We start from the raw sequence: 15,395 nt of genomic DNA on the forward strand, positions 1-15,395 counted from the left end.
GGGGGTTTGGGGTATTTTTATTTTTGTCTATTGGCTTCTACTGTTATCTCCACAAGAACAGAGGGATATAGATGTAGTATGTGGAACTGCTGTGAGTTAACAAGTCAAATTATTAATTTTTAAATGAATAATGAATTCTTAAATATGTTAAGAATTGAAATAAACACTCTTTTATCTTGCACACTGCAACTATATAACCTTACATTTTCAAAATGTGTACTTCAATACTTCAAGTGGTATGTGGGCTTTTTAATATTTAATTTGTGTAACTTACAGAATATTCAAGTAAGCCCTTGCACTTTTAAGCCTTTTAGCAACCCTTACCTACATAAAATGATAGATCATTTCATTTTCCAGTGATCTCATGATCTTAGGGCATACTCATTGGCTTAATATAGGAGCCATTTTCTGCAGCAGGGAGGTAGTGAATGATCCCTTTAACATGATACTTAAAAGAAAAAAATAGCGGTTTTAGAATATATTGTGGTCAGAATTAAGATCTGGTCCCTTGGAAATGAGTAGTTGTAAGATGCTGTTAAGAAAGTGCATTGTCAGGGTCTGGTGTGGAGAGGTTTGCTTTATGGCCTCTGAGCCTTTTAATCAGACACAGTCAGTGCAAGCTTTAATTTAGAATTTCTGTCTTCCTTCAGAAATTCAGTCCTTCTCAAACTGCAACAGAAGGTGTGGATTGCTCACAGGCTTATTTTAAGTCATTAAGCTTCCTATCCAAATAGTCAGCGTGAACATTAACTTTTGGGGGTGTTTCTATTGCAGAGAATTCTTCACTGCTCTTTTCCCCTGCCTGATCATTGCAATAGAAGCTGAAGTTTGCTTCCAGCTAAAGTGGCCAGTTTTGATAGTTTCATATGGTTATTGATGTTCCCATGAGGCTTAAATCAAGTTTATAAATGATGCGTGACCAATGAAGGTTTGGTGTTATGGCTCTGCATATGGTGCCTCCTTTCCTGGGCTCAATTGTGTTTAGTTCCTTGCAATAAACTCTTTACTATAAGGAACAAGTCTGCTTTGGGAAAAAGTAGATGTTCTAAAATGACCTTTCAAGCTTTAATACCTACCATTCTGTGAATAAAAATATTCACTCTTTTCCCTAAGGGTTGACATAATTCAAGGTTTTTGCCCTTAGATATATCCATTGGACACAAAATAACACCCAAAAAACTAGAATGAGGTTTTATAGCTTTCTCATTTCGTAACTTCTGTATAGAAGAAGGAGGGTTGTAGCAGCCTGCAGTGTTCATAAAGGACTGCATATGATTCTTTAAACTATAGTTCATGAAAAATAGATAAAGATCCGACTGCATGCAAAATTCATTTCCATTTGAGGGAAATTTGGGTTATGAAAGAAACTGAGTATTATTACATTGGCTACGAGTTGCTGCATTTTTCAAGAAGAAAGACAATTTTCACAACCATTTGGTAGGTGCCAGGCTACTTAAAATGAAGACAGTCTTTCCCCTAAATTATAAACATATTTTTGCCTTCATTTAGATAGTATAACTGTGGCCTGATTTTTAGAACTGTCAAGACTGAACAGGTCCATTTTAAAGTCCCTCAGTGCTTCAAATTGTCATTGCCTTGAAAATTAAGTCTTGCATTGCTTATGGCAGGACTAGTTTAGAAAGAGAAAAAGATTTTCCCTGGAGACATCTCTGCTTTAAAATGAGACTGTTCTCTGTCCATCAAAACAAATCTGTTAGGGAAGGGCAACATAATGGGGCTACCTAATTGGTTTTTTTTAGAGAATGGAAGACCATTCTGTATGAAAAATAGCAGGATGACAAATGTCTATGCTATGGAAACACTTGTGAGGCACTTTAGGGTAAATTGTGTATCTCTCAACATATTGCTAGGGAAAGTTTAAAAAAAGATGCTCTTCTAAGATCCAGTTTATAACTTGGATAATTGTTAAAGAACAACTTGTCTCCCTGAAAATGCTTTTCTGTCAAAAAGTGTTAGGAAGTGGTTTAGTGAATGACACAGCAAAGTATTTGTGTTGTCTACCAGTGTTGCTTCATCTTTCTTTTCTTCCTTTAGACGTAAATGTATTTCAGGATTTCAATATTGGCAGCAGAGCATACATGACCTCCCACAGGCCACTGCAAATTGAGCCAGCATTCATTCTATGTTTGAAGTACATTATCACAGAACATTTCCCTCCCCTACCCAGAAACTTATTTTCTCCTTTATTTCTACTTAATATATTCTTTCATAAAAGATATGAAAGCATTTTTATGTCTTAATGCCTGCTTCCTTGCGTCTTTATTCGTTCTTCTTTCACTCTCTGCATACACATGAGTGCAGTTGATGCATATTTTCCATCCACTTGCTATAAACATGCTTTCAAAGTGGGATTCATCTCACCTAACTTCAGCTTTAAATGTAGTTTTATTCTTCCAGTCACCAAGAGGCAGAGATAAGCAACTCCAGTAAGTGATTAATCCTACTTGCTGTAGGAATTTGTTGTGAAATGTAATATATCTCCATCCACAAACTCGGACTGGGCTTGGCTAATTGACTACCTTAGTCTAGAAACCTAACTTTTGTATGCCTGGGATTGGGAAAGAAGAATTCTGCCCTTCTATTCTCCTTTGTAGTTCGAGCATTCAAAAAAGAATTTAGCATGTCTGTCATTTTATCTTAATCTGTGGCATGGCAGCATTTATGCCCTAAAATACAACTTCCATTGAGTTCCTTTGGCTAAGGTTTTACTGATAGGCCTCAGCTGAGGTTTGCTTCTGCTACAGGCTATGCATAAATGCAGCAAGAAGACAGGGGAACTTAAAGACAGGATTGACTAAGTCAAAGAAGATGGAAGAGTTATATCTTCTCAAAGGCCAGTAAAGACAAAGAGATTGAATGACTTGTCCAGAATGATGAAGCAGAAGTGGAAAACTGGCCAAGATTTATTGACTTCTAGTGCAATGCCCCAAGCTCAAACAAACTTTTTTATCCCAGGATATACTAAGCTTATATGAGATTAAAGCATATATGCCTTCCCCCACACACTTCTTTTTTATTTTTATTTTTTTATTTACTGTTAGTGAACTAGTAAATTTTCCCTTGAGCGTGCAATGAAATCACTGGTGAGTGTACATGCAAGCTCTACATCATTTGAACAAGTAAATCATAGAGTACCATAATTACACAGAAATGTAAGTTTTAGAAGGATGGAGGCAAGCTGTTCACCTAAGTGTAACTCCACACAGATTAATAAAAGAACTGAACTGCCAATTATTAATAGACTTTTGAAAATGTCAATTTTAAGGTATTTTATTTACAGTATTACTTTGTAAAACAACCCCTAGCAAAATATTTGAGTTATTAATATGAATATTACATTCTTTCTCTCCTTTAATTTGGACATGCAAGAACTGTAAATGAAAGTGTTTTTCTTCAGAGAGTAAATCACAGAAGCAACCTTAAGCAAACTGGCAGTTTTCTAATAGAGCAGGATTCTAGTCCCAGAGAGCGCTCAAAAAGATTTCAATTAGATGTTAAATTAGACACCTGAAAATCACATATTTCTCTCAGCTCCTTAGGCAAAAATAACAAGATAATAACTTGATCAGCTCAGAGAATTCAGTGTTCTATTGTAAAATGTCTTCCTTTTGACATAGAAAAAAATTGCAGTTTGCAGTATATAAGTTTTAGATTGCTTGTCTTCATGGAAGTTTGAAGTCAATGGCTTCTTGGGAGAAGAAGAAAAAAAGGAATCCCTAATGCTTTGAGTACTCATTTGAGAGATGAAGCACACTGATAAATATGCAGTGTGAATAAACTTTTCAAATGTGCAATGAGTGGGTAACAGAGAAATTGTTAACAGGGTGAAGTCGGGTATGTTTTATTTTGGCATCTTATTTCAGTTATCATTTTGAGGTTGAGTTTTGTAAACAGAAGTTTTTCCAGTATTTCACTGTGTCTGCATAAAATGTTCCTAGAATGACATGAAGGCCAAGACAAGGTCAGAGTGGATGTGTGTATACTTTCTGTAACTCTGTTGACAGAGGAAGATAGATTTACTTTTGTAAAATCCCTTTGAAGGCTTACTGTAGTTTGAACTCTTCTTAGCTCAGTTACCTTAGATGTGTGTCGTGGTTTAACCCTGGGCAGACACCAAGCCCCACAGCTACTCACTTGCACCCCACCAGCAGGATTGGGTGAGAATCACAAGGGTAAACTAGAAAACTCATGGTTTGAGATGAAGACATTTCAATAGGGAAAACAGAAGCAGTGCACACAAGCAAAGCAAACCAAGGAGTTAATTCACTGCCTCCCACGGGTGAGCAGGTGCTCAGCCACCCCCAGGAGAGCAGGGCTCCACCACATGTGACAGGCACTTGGGAAGACAGAGGACATCCTTCCAAACTCTCCTTTTCTCCTTCTTCCTCCCAGCTTATGCACTGATGACATACCATGTGGTGTGGAATATCCCTTTTGTCAGCAGGGCTCACCTGTCCTGGCTGTGTCTCCTCCCGTGCACCCCCAGCTCCCTCACCACTGTGGCTGTACAAGAAGCAGAAAAGGCCTTGGCTCTGGGTGAGCCCTGCTCAGCAATAGCAGAAACATCTCTGTGTTATCAACCCTCTGTTCAGCACATATCCAAAACACAGCCCCATGCCAGCCCCTGTGAAGGAAATTAACTCTACTCCAGCCCAAACCAGCACAATGTTGTAAAAAATTGCAAGCAAAATAACTGAAAAATATTTGTGCCTTGCATTGTATTTTAGAAGAGTGCTTTGGATTTCTGCAAATGAAAGACAGGTAGTAGAACCCTGGTTGCTGCTGGCATTTGTTACCCAGTTGCTGGTAATCTTACTGACAAGGAATTCAACAAGGCTCTGTGGAAAAGATGAAAATGAACATGAGTATGCTGAGGAGGTCAAGGAGCTGGCTTTATCTCTAGTGGGAATGAGAGTTCGTGTGCAGGCTTTATCTCCTGTTAACATATTTCAAATGGGCTATTTATAAAAGTTAGTGATGGTTTACCTGAAGCAGTCTATGGACATAAGCAAGATAATCTTTGTGTGCTGAATGAATAGTGTTTCCTAGACCAACTCTATCTACAAAGTTTTTCTCATTTATAAATGCATGCACATCTGCATCCAGGATTATTTGGCTGCTCCAACATGTAAGCCAGATCCCTAGAAAATTGAGCAATATAGATGATTAATAAAATTACACAACACCAGATAAATTATTTCCTGGTTATTCATGCAACATTACAGGTTATTAATAAAGTATATAGATACTACCCACGTGCTCTCTGCCGTGTCTATCAAGTACTCGGCCACCAGAGAGGAAACCAGCTACCACTTCTCTGACTTACTTGATGGCATTAACTATGTCAATGCTTCTTACAAAATATCACATCAAATTGTGCAGGATACCGTGCCTTCTAAACTGAGCAGTGATCATAGGAAGTGTTCTTCCTGCTTTTCAGCAAGTACATGTATTCTTAATTTTATATACATCACTAGTCATGGGCTTCACCGGAGACTTGTCAGAAGCTTGAAAAAATAAGCATATGTTTTAAATGTTTTGCTGATTTGGTGCTGAAGTACTTAAATCTTTGAAACACATTTCTAGACAATTTATATTAACTTCTCATGGGATAGGGAGCATTCCTACACAGTTTTAATAGTGAAGATGTGTCTCCTGTATTGCTCTGGAATTCATTTTATGTAACTGCTTACCATAAACCTTTCATGTCGTTTCCCCCTGCAGTTTCTTATCAGCATGGAGCCTGCCATAGTTATTTGTTTTCATTGTTTTATTTTATAGGCAGAGTGTTTATTCTAAGATATTTCAACCAGAAGCAACGCAGAAATGCTATACAATATGTCAACAAAGCACATATTGGCAAATGCAGCAAGATTCTTACGTTTATCATGCAAGAAATGCAAACCAGTCAATTCCATGTCTGTGAGATGGTGAAAAAATCATTGGAGTCTGAAAATTGATTATGTGTCATTTTGCTTATTGCAGGCCTTTCCTTCAGTGAAACTGTGTTCTGGGAAGCATGTTACATTAGTATCAGATGCATGTATGCTGAAGCTTTATGTAATATGCCCCGAATTTTGACAATATGGAATCTGTCTTTGCAATTTAACATAGCTGCATATAACATGTCCATATCCCCACAGCCTTGCTGCTACAAGTGGCAGGAATATAATAGATGTGTGCAAGGGAAGTTTTTACATTCCTTGCCTTGAGCAAAATTAGTTAATGATATTCATTCAGATACAGTACAGTATAAATGGGGCACATTAAATGGCTTAAATTAGGTCAAATTGAATAATTGAATTTATTCTTTTACTTAAAAAGAGCTTAATCAGCTAAGAGTGTTAGAGTCAGAAAAAAATAGTTTAATTAAATATTAATTAGAAGTTTATATTTTGAGCTTCCTTATTATCACTTGCAGCAATATTATTTATGTATGTGTTCTTCTTCATTACAGCTACTGGGTGATGATGTTCAACCATTCTCACTTGATGAAGAATTTGATTATGACAATGTGGCACTGACCCCTAAGTTCTCTGAAGCTGAGCTGAAGGCCATTTTAGAGTTGTCTGAAGAGGAAATGGGTACAGATGTCAAATCTGCATGAGCTGAAGGCAGAGTCAAAGGTGTTCCGTGCAGGGCTGTTGGAATGACCTTTTTATGAGGTGAATGTAACTCCTTATTGTACCTTTAGTGTTCTTATCTGCATGGCCAGTAAATGGCATCCTGAGATTTATTCTGTCAAGGTGCCTTGGATCCTCTACTGGCTCAGGATAGGTGCGCTGGCATGACTTCTCCATAGGAACAAAACAAGCTGCTGGATTTCAGAATAGCTTCATGGCTACTCTTGCTTGTATCTGTTACTGACTCAGTTTCTGAGTAGTACAAAGCTGGTCCTGAAGCTGCCTTTTACCTCATTCTTTCAGTAATGCAATTAAGAGCTTCTTAATAGCTGACAAATCAGTCTATGAACTCCTTAAATGTATAGAGATACATGAGTGAATAAATCTGGGAGTATTTTTTTCTTTGTCTTTTCTTTGTCTTTTGATTTCTTACAAATTTGTAGAACTGATTAGTTCTGCAAAAAATAAATATTCCTGTTTCCAACAAACTTTTTGTGTTGATCAAAATTCATATGATACAACTCCTAAAATTAAAACAGCAACTGCTCAAACCACCCCCTCTTCCACACAGAGAAAAAAATAGCGATCTCATTCATTAAAGGAATTGGCATTGAAAGGCTGTCAGATTTTACATTTTTTCACAGATGATTCCAAATAACAGCTTATAGCTTACAGTCTGCATCACTGAAATAGAGCAAGCTGGAGCTGAGTAAAGGTCAGCTATATGGGTGGGAGAGAACAGTGTGTATCTTTGACACAAGATACTGTGTGCTTCTTTTCTGAAGAGTTTGGAGTCCTTTGTTTTCAGCTAACTGCAGAAGCTTTGCTATTGAGGCTTGGTTTAATATCACAATGCTGCATTGTATTTTTGGTCCTTATCTGGTATAACTGCATTCACTAAAGTTTACTGACCAACATTTTGTCCTTGACCTCTCTCTATTATTTCTGAAGTGGGTGATTAGCATGACAAATATGGGAAGAGTGCCTGAGCAGACTGACAGGGCACCAAACCATAGATTTGTTCAAAGGCTGTGGATGAATTTTCTGTGGCTGGTTGGCTGCTTCATTGTCAGTAATTTATAAAAGCAAAGAAAGGTTTTCTGATGTTCCAAAGGAGATTTTCTGGATCAGTGATTTTGTAAATCATAATCATGCTCCACTGAAATTTGAATAGGATTGGTTTTGATGAGTGGTATTTACCTTGATTAGGGGATATAATTTAAGAGTGAGATTCAAAAAAAGAACCCAACCCCCCCCACCCCCCCCCCCAAAAAAACCTCAAAAAAACAGAAAGGAACAAACTCTCACAGAAGATAGTTAAGGAGACTGATACAAAATTACAAGTATGTTGTATAGAAGAACTGGTTTGTATAGGACCTTGCTGGTAGAAGATAATGAGAATTTATTTTAATACCTACACTCAAAAAGATGCCTTTGCTGTAGCTAAAATCTTTTGTAAAATGCAATTGGATGTGTAGCAGATTCTGCTGGGTTTTCTGAAACTTTTTTTTAATGTGAATTTATTCCAATTCAATAAAGTGTTTTGTTGGACCCAAGGTGTTTTAAATTAAATGGTTTAGATCCAACTGGAGTTTTCCGGTGAAACCTTAAAGTTAAAAAATTCTGAACAGATCTAATTCATCTTCTTCTGAAGGACACAGATACTGTGTATAAATCAGAAGGATAAGAAGTAAGCTCTGGAAGAGCTCCATAACAAATCTGGGAGAATGAAATGGAGAAGTGCTGTATAATGACAGCAAGGTCAGTCTTTGAAAGCTTCAACAGAAAAATAAGGGAGACAACCTCATTAACATATGTATGTATACCAAAGATAAAGTAAGGAACCTTCTGTCTGAAAGACCCCTCTGAACAGAGTTTGCTATCCTGCAGACAAAGAATCAGCCATAAGGGTGAACATTTGTGGCTTCGTGTAAGGTGAATTAGGTGCTTCTTGTGTGTGTTTTTTTTAGAAAAGCTTGGGTCACACAAACTATAGATCAGTCCTGTGGGAATCCTGTTGCCAGTAGAGTCAATGAGAAAACTTATCTAGGGGTTTATAATGTTCTTCAGGCCACATCAGCTCTGGAATCTCTTAAGTGCATTTTCTATTCATTTCATTTTCAGTTTTCACTGTACATTAGGGATACATCTAGCCATTCAGTTCCTTCTCTCATAAGCAGATGATTCTTACCAAATGTTCAGAGTACCTATTATGCTCCATAAGTGTCATTCAGTATAGTCATTATATGGTTTCCTTTGATATAAAGGAACACTTTGCTGCAGAATACCCAACAAAATTGGAACTCTTTAGTGACATTCATCTTACGCAGAGAAACGGGAATAATTCACTTACATTTACACCACTCATGAGTTAGATTTTTACTTTTTGTTAACAGGCATGAATATCACAGTGAAGATTGGGTAATATAGGCTACATTTTCTATACATTACATTTTTATTGGCCTGCCCCTGTGGTTGTTTTTGGCTTGTGCCTTTCATTTGGTTACCTTTCACAGAGGAGGCATATTTTCCTCTTAGCCATTACCAGGTTGTCATTTTTAAGAACATACTTTATGTGCATGTTAAATTTTATACTTGCTCATGGAGTTAGTTACCTGGAATTGTTTTAGTGTTTGCAAGGTGGTTTGAAGTCTGAATATTATATATATTTTCCTCTTGTAGCTTGTATTCTGTTTAATATTTAATATTTTCAGCAGGGGCTGGCAAGGAACATTCATCTTTTCTATTTATGGCCTTTTCTAAACATTTTTCCTGTTTTCCAAAAGAATTAAAGGCAAAACTCTCACATGGAGCAGGAAACTTGGAGTGCTACTTGGGATTGACTTAGGGGCTATATAGGGGCTGCAGTAGAGAACAGCTTTCTCCCTACCACACTTAGAAGGATTCTGAACTGTAAGATCTCTGACACTGGGTGAACCCATGAGAAGTGAAGGCTGTGTGATGCATCTCCCCAATCCCTTTGTATTAATGACTTCATTGATGTTTAAAGTGCAGCAGAGATGTGCATCCTTATCAGTCAGTCAGCTTATCTGTGCTGAACTTGTGGCTACTTTTGGTGTTGCCAGAAGGAGTGTTTCTCTCCACAGTCTTGATGGATCCTGAGTTATGGGGAGGTGCTATTTGTTTTAGGAACTCTCTGAGATTTATGAGAAGTAAAATAATTCTTCCACTGGGGATGGAAACTGAAGGGTTGTTTCCTTGGTTGGCTGAGGTGAAAGCGTGGATATTGTTAACATTTCAGGGTCAATGTTCATTTCTCATGACTGTAAAAGGAACGGTAATTATTTGTTGAAATAATGTGGAAGAATGAGATAAAGACTGAAGAAATGAAAAGATGTGCAGGCAAATCTGACTCAGACATTGTTATGGGTATAACATAGTATATTTCTATTAATGCACAGAGGTATCCAGGTATACACTTGTATACACACAGTGCCACTGAAGGAAAATAATTTTAGTATGGAGAGTACCCACCAGATAATTCAGAACCTTATGAAAAAGATAGTGTGGAAACAAATCCCACTCTTGTGGAAAAGACTGATCCTCTGGCCTTGATTTTCTGCTGCTATAAACTGGCAGAACTCCACTGAGGCCATTTGTATTCATACAGAGCAGACAGGAGTCTGGTATTTACCGTCTTAGCTGGAAGTATATGGAGCCAAATCAATTCCTGATTTAACTTCACTGAATATATAGTTATGTATATGACCCATTATCATTATGGGAAAAGATTTAAATGAAGAGCCAATGCAAATGAAATGTAAAAAACGTATCTTGTAACTGTTCAGATACTGCACAGGTTCTTTTTGTAGTTGTGTGTGCTTTGAGCATTGCTTTTTGCCTTAACAAAATTATCACATATATTTTCAAGTCCTGTGCAAATCACGAAACTTGATTACATACATAACTACTAAAAATTAAAGTGTTTTTTCCTTTTGCATCTTGACAAGGACTGGAAGTGGACTTTGCTTTATCTTGGAATTGTTTATCTTGTTTTTAAAATATCTGATGTCCTTTGTAAAAACATACACTTTCTTATAAAGGTAGACTCTCAGTGATGCTACTCTAAATGCAGAAGTAAAAATAGGACCAAATTCCTGGTTGCTCAGCAACTTCATTTACATCATAGTGCGGGTAAACAGACATTTGGTGTAAAAGTGTCTGCTTGGATAGCAGGCTGATTTTATATCCTGTTGTCCTCTACCTCCAGTTTTACTTGGGAGTCTAAGCAGTAGCCCGGTCCCACCAGGTGCGAGTGTTCCCAGCCCTGCAGAGAGACTGGGACAATTCAGTTCCTGCCAAAGCTGAAGCAGGAGCCTTGTGCTGGGGCTCTGTGCACACTCCAGTGCAGTTTAGCCGAGTGTGCCTGTTCACCTCTGTTCAGCAGAGATGCGTGTCACATCAGCAGTGGATGTGCTCCTGCTGGACATGTGGCTGACGGGGCTTGGGGCAGACGTGCCTTGGACTGCCTTCCCTTCCTGGGCTGAGCTCACTACACCCCTTCCCAGGCTGGAGCTCAGCCCCTGCGTTCCCAAAGGCCAAGTGAGGCCCCCTGCTCAGGGTTCTGCTGGCCTCAGGAAGCGGCTCCTTGCCCGCAGTGCCAGCCCAGGGCATTCCCAGCGTGGAGCTCTTTCTTGTGGCCAGCTGTCAGTTAGCACAGGTGGGCTAGCACAGCTGTCCCGGGCTCCTGAGAGCCGCCTGCCTTTGCTGTCCTGGGCACATGCAGCTCTCCCAGGTGCTAAATGCCTGCACATCCCTTGGGAAAGCTAGGCAGACAGTTTTCTCTGTAATGGTGTTAAGTTGTAGAACATCTCAAAAGACAGTGAGTTCTGTAAGTTAGTGATTGCTGGCTGTTGGAGGTGGCACCTTGTGTTTTGCTGGCAAGATACTGAAAGCCAACATTGCAGGTGTATGGGTTGTGAAATACCACAAATGAGACTGAAAATGGTTTTAGTGCTTGTCTGTGACAAGTTTGTAAGAAGAAAAGAAAGTGCTAAAAGGTGCTGTCATTTTTATAGACAAGCTACTTTATTTGCAATTGCAGTGCCCCACAGTTAAAATGGAAATCAATTTTAACGCCTTATGAAAATGCAGAAATATTTGTCTCATTTACAGCACTTCCAAAAAGGATGGATAATAAAATTCCCCTGATTTATGATCTATAATTTTATGTACTCTGTGGTGGCTTGTTCAGTACATCTCTCCACATAAACATTCCAAAAGAATGAGGAAAGATAGATTTGAATAAGATTCTTGAATCTAACTTCACACTGAATTTCAGATTGTAGAAACTCTCTCTATATATATATTCAAAGCTTTCTTTGATCTGATTATTCCCAAAGTTTGGGGAAGTAGATGCTTAACTTTAAAAATCACTAGCCATGCATTTCTCTATCAACCACATAGTTCTGACCTGGACAAAAAAACCCAAAGCAGTAAGGTTTGGGGTTTTGCCTATATAAAAAGAACCAATGAAATGTGAAAATTGGCATAACTGCAATCTGTATGAGATTAATAAGATTAATAAGATAATGGATAAAAGGACCCTAAAGATAGTAGAATTAAATGAAAAATGTTATTTTTCTGGAGAGTGAACCATACTAAAATGTTCTGTTGACTTCATGCAATTCTTGTTGAAAGCCTTTGAGTGCCCTACTGAAAAATTAGTGTAATCGTTTTGTAATTCCTGTGGATATACAACACAGTTATCTCTTGAGCAAGCCATTAAAATGAAATTAAAATTTGTGTGAAATTCTTCAGTATATTTTGTGGCAGTGCTAACACCATAAATTAAGGCTTTAGCCTCATTCTATCATATGTTACAACAAAGTTTGTTCTTCTGTGGCTGTTGTGGTTGAGGATTCTTGTGGCAGTTTCTGGAGAGCAGGTGTGTAATTGTAGCAAGTAAGCTCTTAAGTTTTCTTGAATCCATCTGCTTTTATGTCCAGATGTTTAAAAACTTGTGAGGTGTAATATGATGTGCATATTTCTCAGAAGTAAGTGTCATTTATTATGTTGCTTATGCTCCTCAGAATAACTCCGAATAACTTAGCAAGAGGACGAATTCTACTGATTACCTAAAGTCTTGATTCTGCCATTTAGATTTGCTGCAGATTGTACATTTGGTGTTTGAGAGAGAAATGCTGGAGTGTGTTTTTTATCCTCTTTTCCTTATTTTTGATTTTGTCTTTCCTATGTGAGTTTTGCAACTAGCTTTCCAGAAGTTGACACTACATTAATCTGATGAGCTACTTTCCTGCTGGATAAAATTTTAAAGTGAAAAAGATGGAAGGCTGGCATGTGGGCCAGGAAGCATCAAAGCACAGTTAGCATTTCATGCTCAAGCTTAACATTTGCAAAGCTGTCAAAACAATCAGGAAAATACAAATAATGGTCATCCTACTTATTGAATGAAAATTTAATTCCAGATTGCCTTTGTTTAAATCAGCTGCTTACACTTTGTCTCCTCTGCTCACCAAGGATTCTGTTAACTAACATATTTCAAAATCCAGACTGCCAAAAATACTGGCAACTCTCATTAGCTGAGCAACATTTCCCACACTAAAATTGTGATCCTTTTAAGGCTCTTTGTTTCAGGTTGTGACACCTTGCCTGAATTCCATAGATTTATTCCCCATTCATGAACATTAGTGATGTAAACTGTACAAGCCCCCAGTGGCCCAGTGGATATCCTTCTGCTGAGAGCAGGAAGAAGAGAGGTAGTGGGGAGAGAGGTTGGCTGAGCAGCCAAATGCTGCTTGTGCTCTGAATGTGATGCTTGATATTTTGCTTTTGATTTTTTTTGCAATGTTTGTGTGAGAAGCTTGGTTGTCAAAAGCCAGCTGAATAACACCCCACTGCACTCCCAATCTCCTGTGTATGAAGGTGCTGGCAAGAAAGCTAACCAAATTCAGCTGGCTAGTGTTTCAAGGGTAATAGTATTCATTACAGGGTGCCTTTTGCAAGGTGCTGGCAACTGATACCATTTACTAACTGACAGGATTGGGCTCTGCTCACAAGTGTGCAAATGAGTGTTTATCTGCTGGCACTGCTTGTAATCCTATACTTGAAATGTATATTCTTTTGATACTTTTGACTCACTGCCCCAGAATCAACAGATCCAGGACATCCTTCAAAGATGATACTAAAAAACCATGACTTTTGGTGCTCTGAACAGAAGTGAAGAAATTAAGAATGAAATAAAATCAAGTGATGTTAAATGCAGGAAAAACATCTTGCTGAAATTCAGATTCACTAAACTCTGCAAGTACCACAAAGAGAAGTTGATGGAGCTAATTTGCTAAGGTCAATTAAAAGAAATCTGGAAATAAATATCAGAGAATATGCTATGCGGACAGAGTAGTACATCAGCCAGGAGCTGGATTTCATTAATGTTTTTCCTCTAAGATTAAAGTGCATGAGAATGAATGGTTGAGGTTTGAAGAATTTTGCTTGTTAAGATTGTTTTGTCTTGAGTTCCAATTCCTGTAATGGAAGAGAGGATAGTTCAGTTTAGGGAAGCAGGTTCAGTCTGATCATTTTAGTTCTGGAGCATCTCTACCAGCTCTTGATTTGTACACAGACTGGCAGCCCATTTGTGAAGCATCACTGCCAGCATTTGCAAAAATGAGCAATGATATATTATTTAAATATTCTGCTTTTTTTGAAAAGTCTCATTGCATTACAATTGCACAGTAAGATAGGAAAGATGGCTTTTTAAAAACATATTCTTAAAAGGGCAGCTTAGATTACAACTTGGAAGTGGAATGTTGGATCAGAACCCCATCATGGCTTTGGGAAAACCTGTGTCTATATGTAGATCTTTGGTTCATGACTGCATGGCTAAGCCTTGAGCTCTTTACTGAAGTAAATGACCTTTGATCTTACTTTGGAATAAGTGAAGTTCCTTTCCAGAATCCAAAAGCTTTGGCAGATATATTTGCAGAGCATGCTTCTTTTACTGTTTTCTTGCCTTTATTGGTCTCAGCTGCTACTATACAGCAATCAATATAATATAGGGAGCAGAGAACAAGCTATGGCCTTGCTACATTTTTCAGCAGGAAAAGGGAATCTTCTCCATACTGAGAGCTCAAGAAGCTGTTGAAACCCTTTGGCTGACCATTTGTAAATTTGAACAGATGCATATTGGGGTAAGCTGGTATTTTTGCGAAGCTTTTGTTCTGCCCAAATCAGGAAGTTGCTGCTGGTTGAAATAATTCAGAGCAAAACTCAGTTCAGTCAACTTCAAAATTGTCTTTTGGTCATTACAAATTCCTCTTGATACTCATATCCCACTGTTGCTCTGTCAGAATCAACAGAGCAAACACACAGACACTCCCTGTCTTTTTCAGTTGGGCTCTTGTATATGCTGCCAATTCTCTGGGACACTTCCAGGGAGCTGCAGCTTACCAAGAGACTCCCCAGAGAAGAATGGAGTTTTTATCTATTTTCTTTTCCAAAAAAGCCTCCATGTAATCCTGCATCACCCTGCCCTCCCCGAGGGAATGACTAGGGGAGAATACCAACATCTAGATTGATAACTACTTGTTGGTGTAGCAGTGTTCAATTTTGCTTTTCAGTTCACCTTCCCCAACCTTTCCTTTCCCAATGGAATTTTTTCTCTGGTGCCAAATACTGAGGAAACAAAGATGTGTGTGTCTTCAAACCAACCCTATATTATTAAGATTCAGAAAGATGTTTGCTGATGTATTCAATAGCAGAGGAAACTGA

The 15,395-nt window shown here is 38.1% G+C and overlaps 2 protein-coding genes across 17 annotated transcripts in view; one reads left to right on the top strand and one right to left on the bottom strand.

Moving 5' to 3' along the window:
- The window catches only part of IFTAP (intraflagellar transport associated protein), a 39,906-nt gene extending 32,345 nt beyond the window's left edge, over window positions 1-7,561 (top strand). For all 15 annotated transcript variants that reach the window (XM_086892290.1, XM_086892287.1, XM_023927942.2 and 12 more), the window contains one exon: window positions 6,479-7,561. In XM_086892290.1, the coding sequence (XP_086748416.1) occupies window positions 6,479-6,628 (150 nt within the window). In that variant the 3' untranslated portion in view covers window positions 6,629-7,561. The remainder of the gene's footprint in view (window positions 1-6,478) is intronic.
- RAG2 (recombination activating 2) overlaps window positions 1-15,395 on the bottom strand; it is a 123,476-nt gene that overhangs the window by 34,577 nt on the left and 73,504 nt on the right. The window lies entirely within an intron of this gene.

The sequence above is a fragment of the Cyanistes caeruleus genome, chromosome 6 (assembly GCF_971803275.1).
Source record: "Cyanistes caeruleus chromosome 6, bCyaCae1.hap1.1, whole genome shotgun sequence".
Lineage (NCBI taxonomy): Eukaryota > Metazoa > Chordata > Aves > Passeriformes > Paridae > Cyanistes > Cyanistes caeruleus.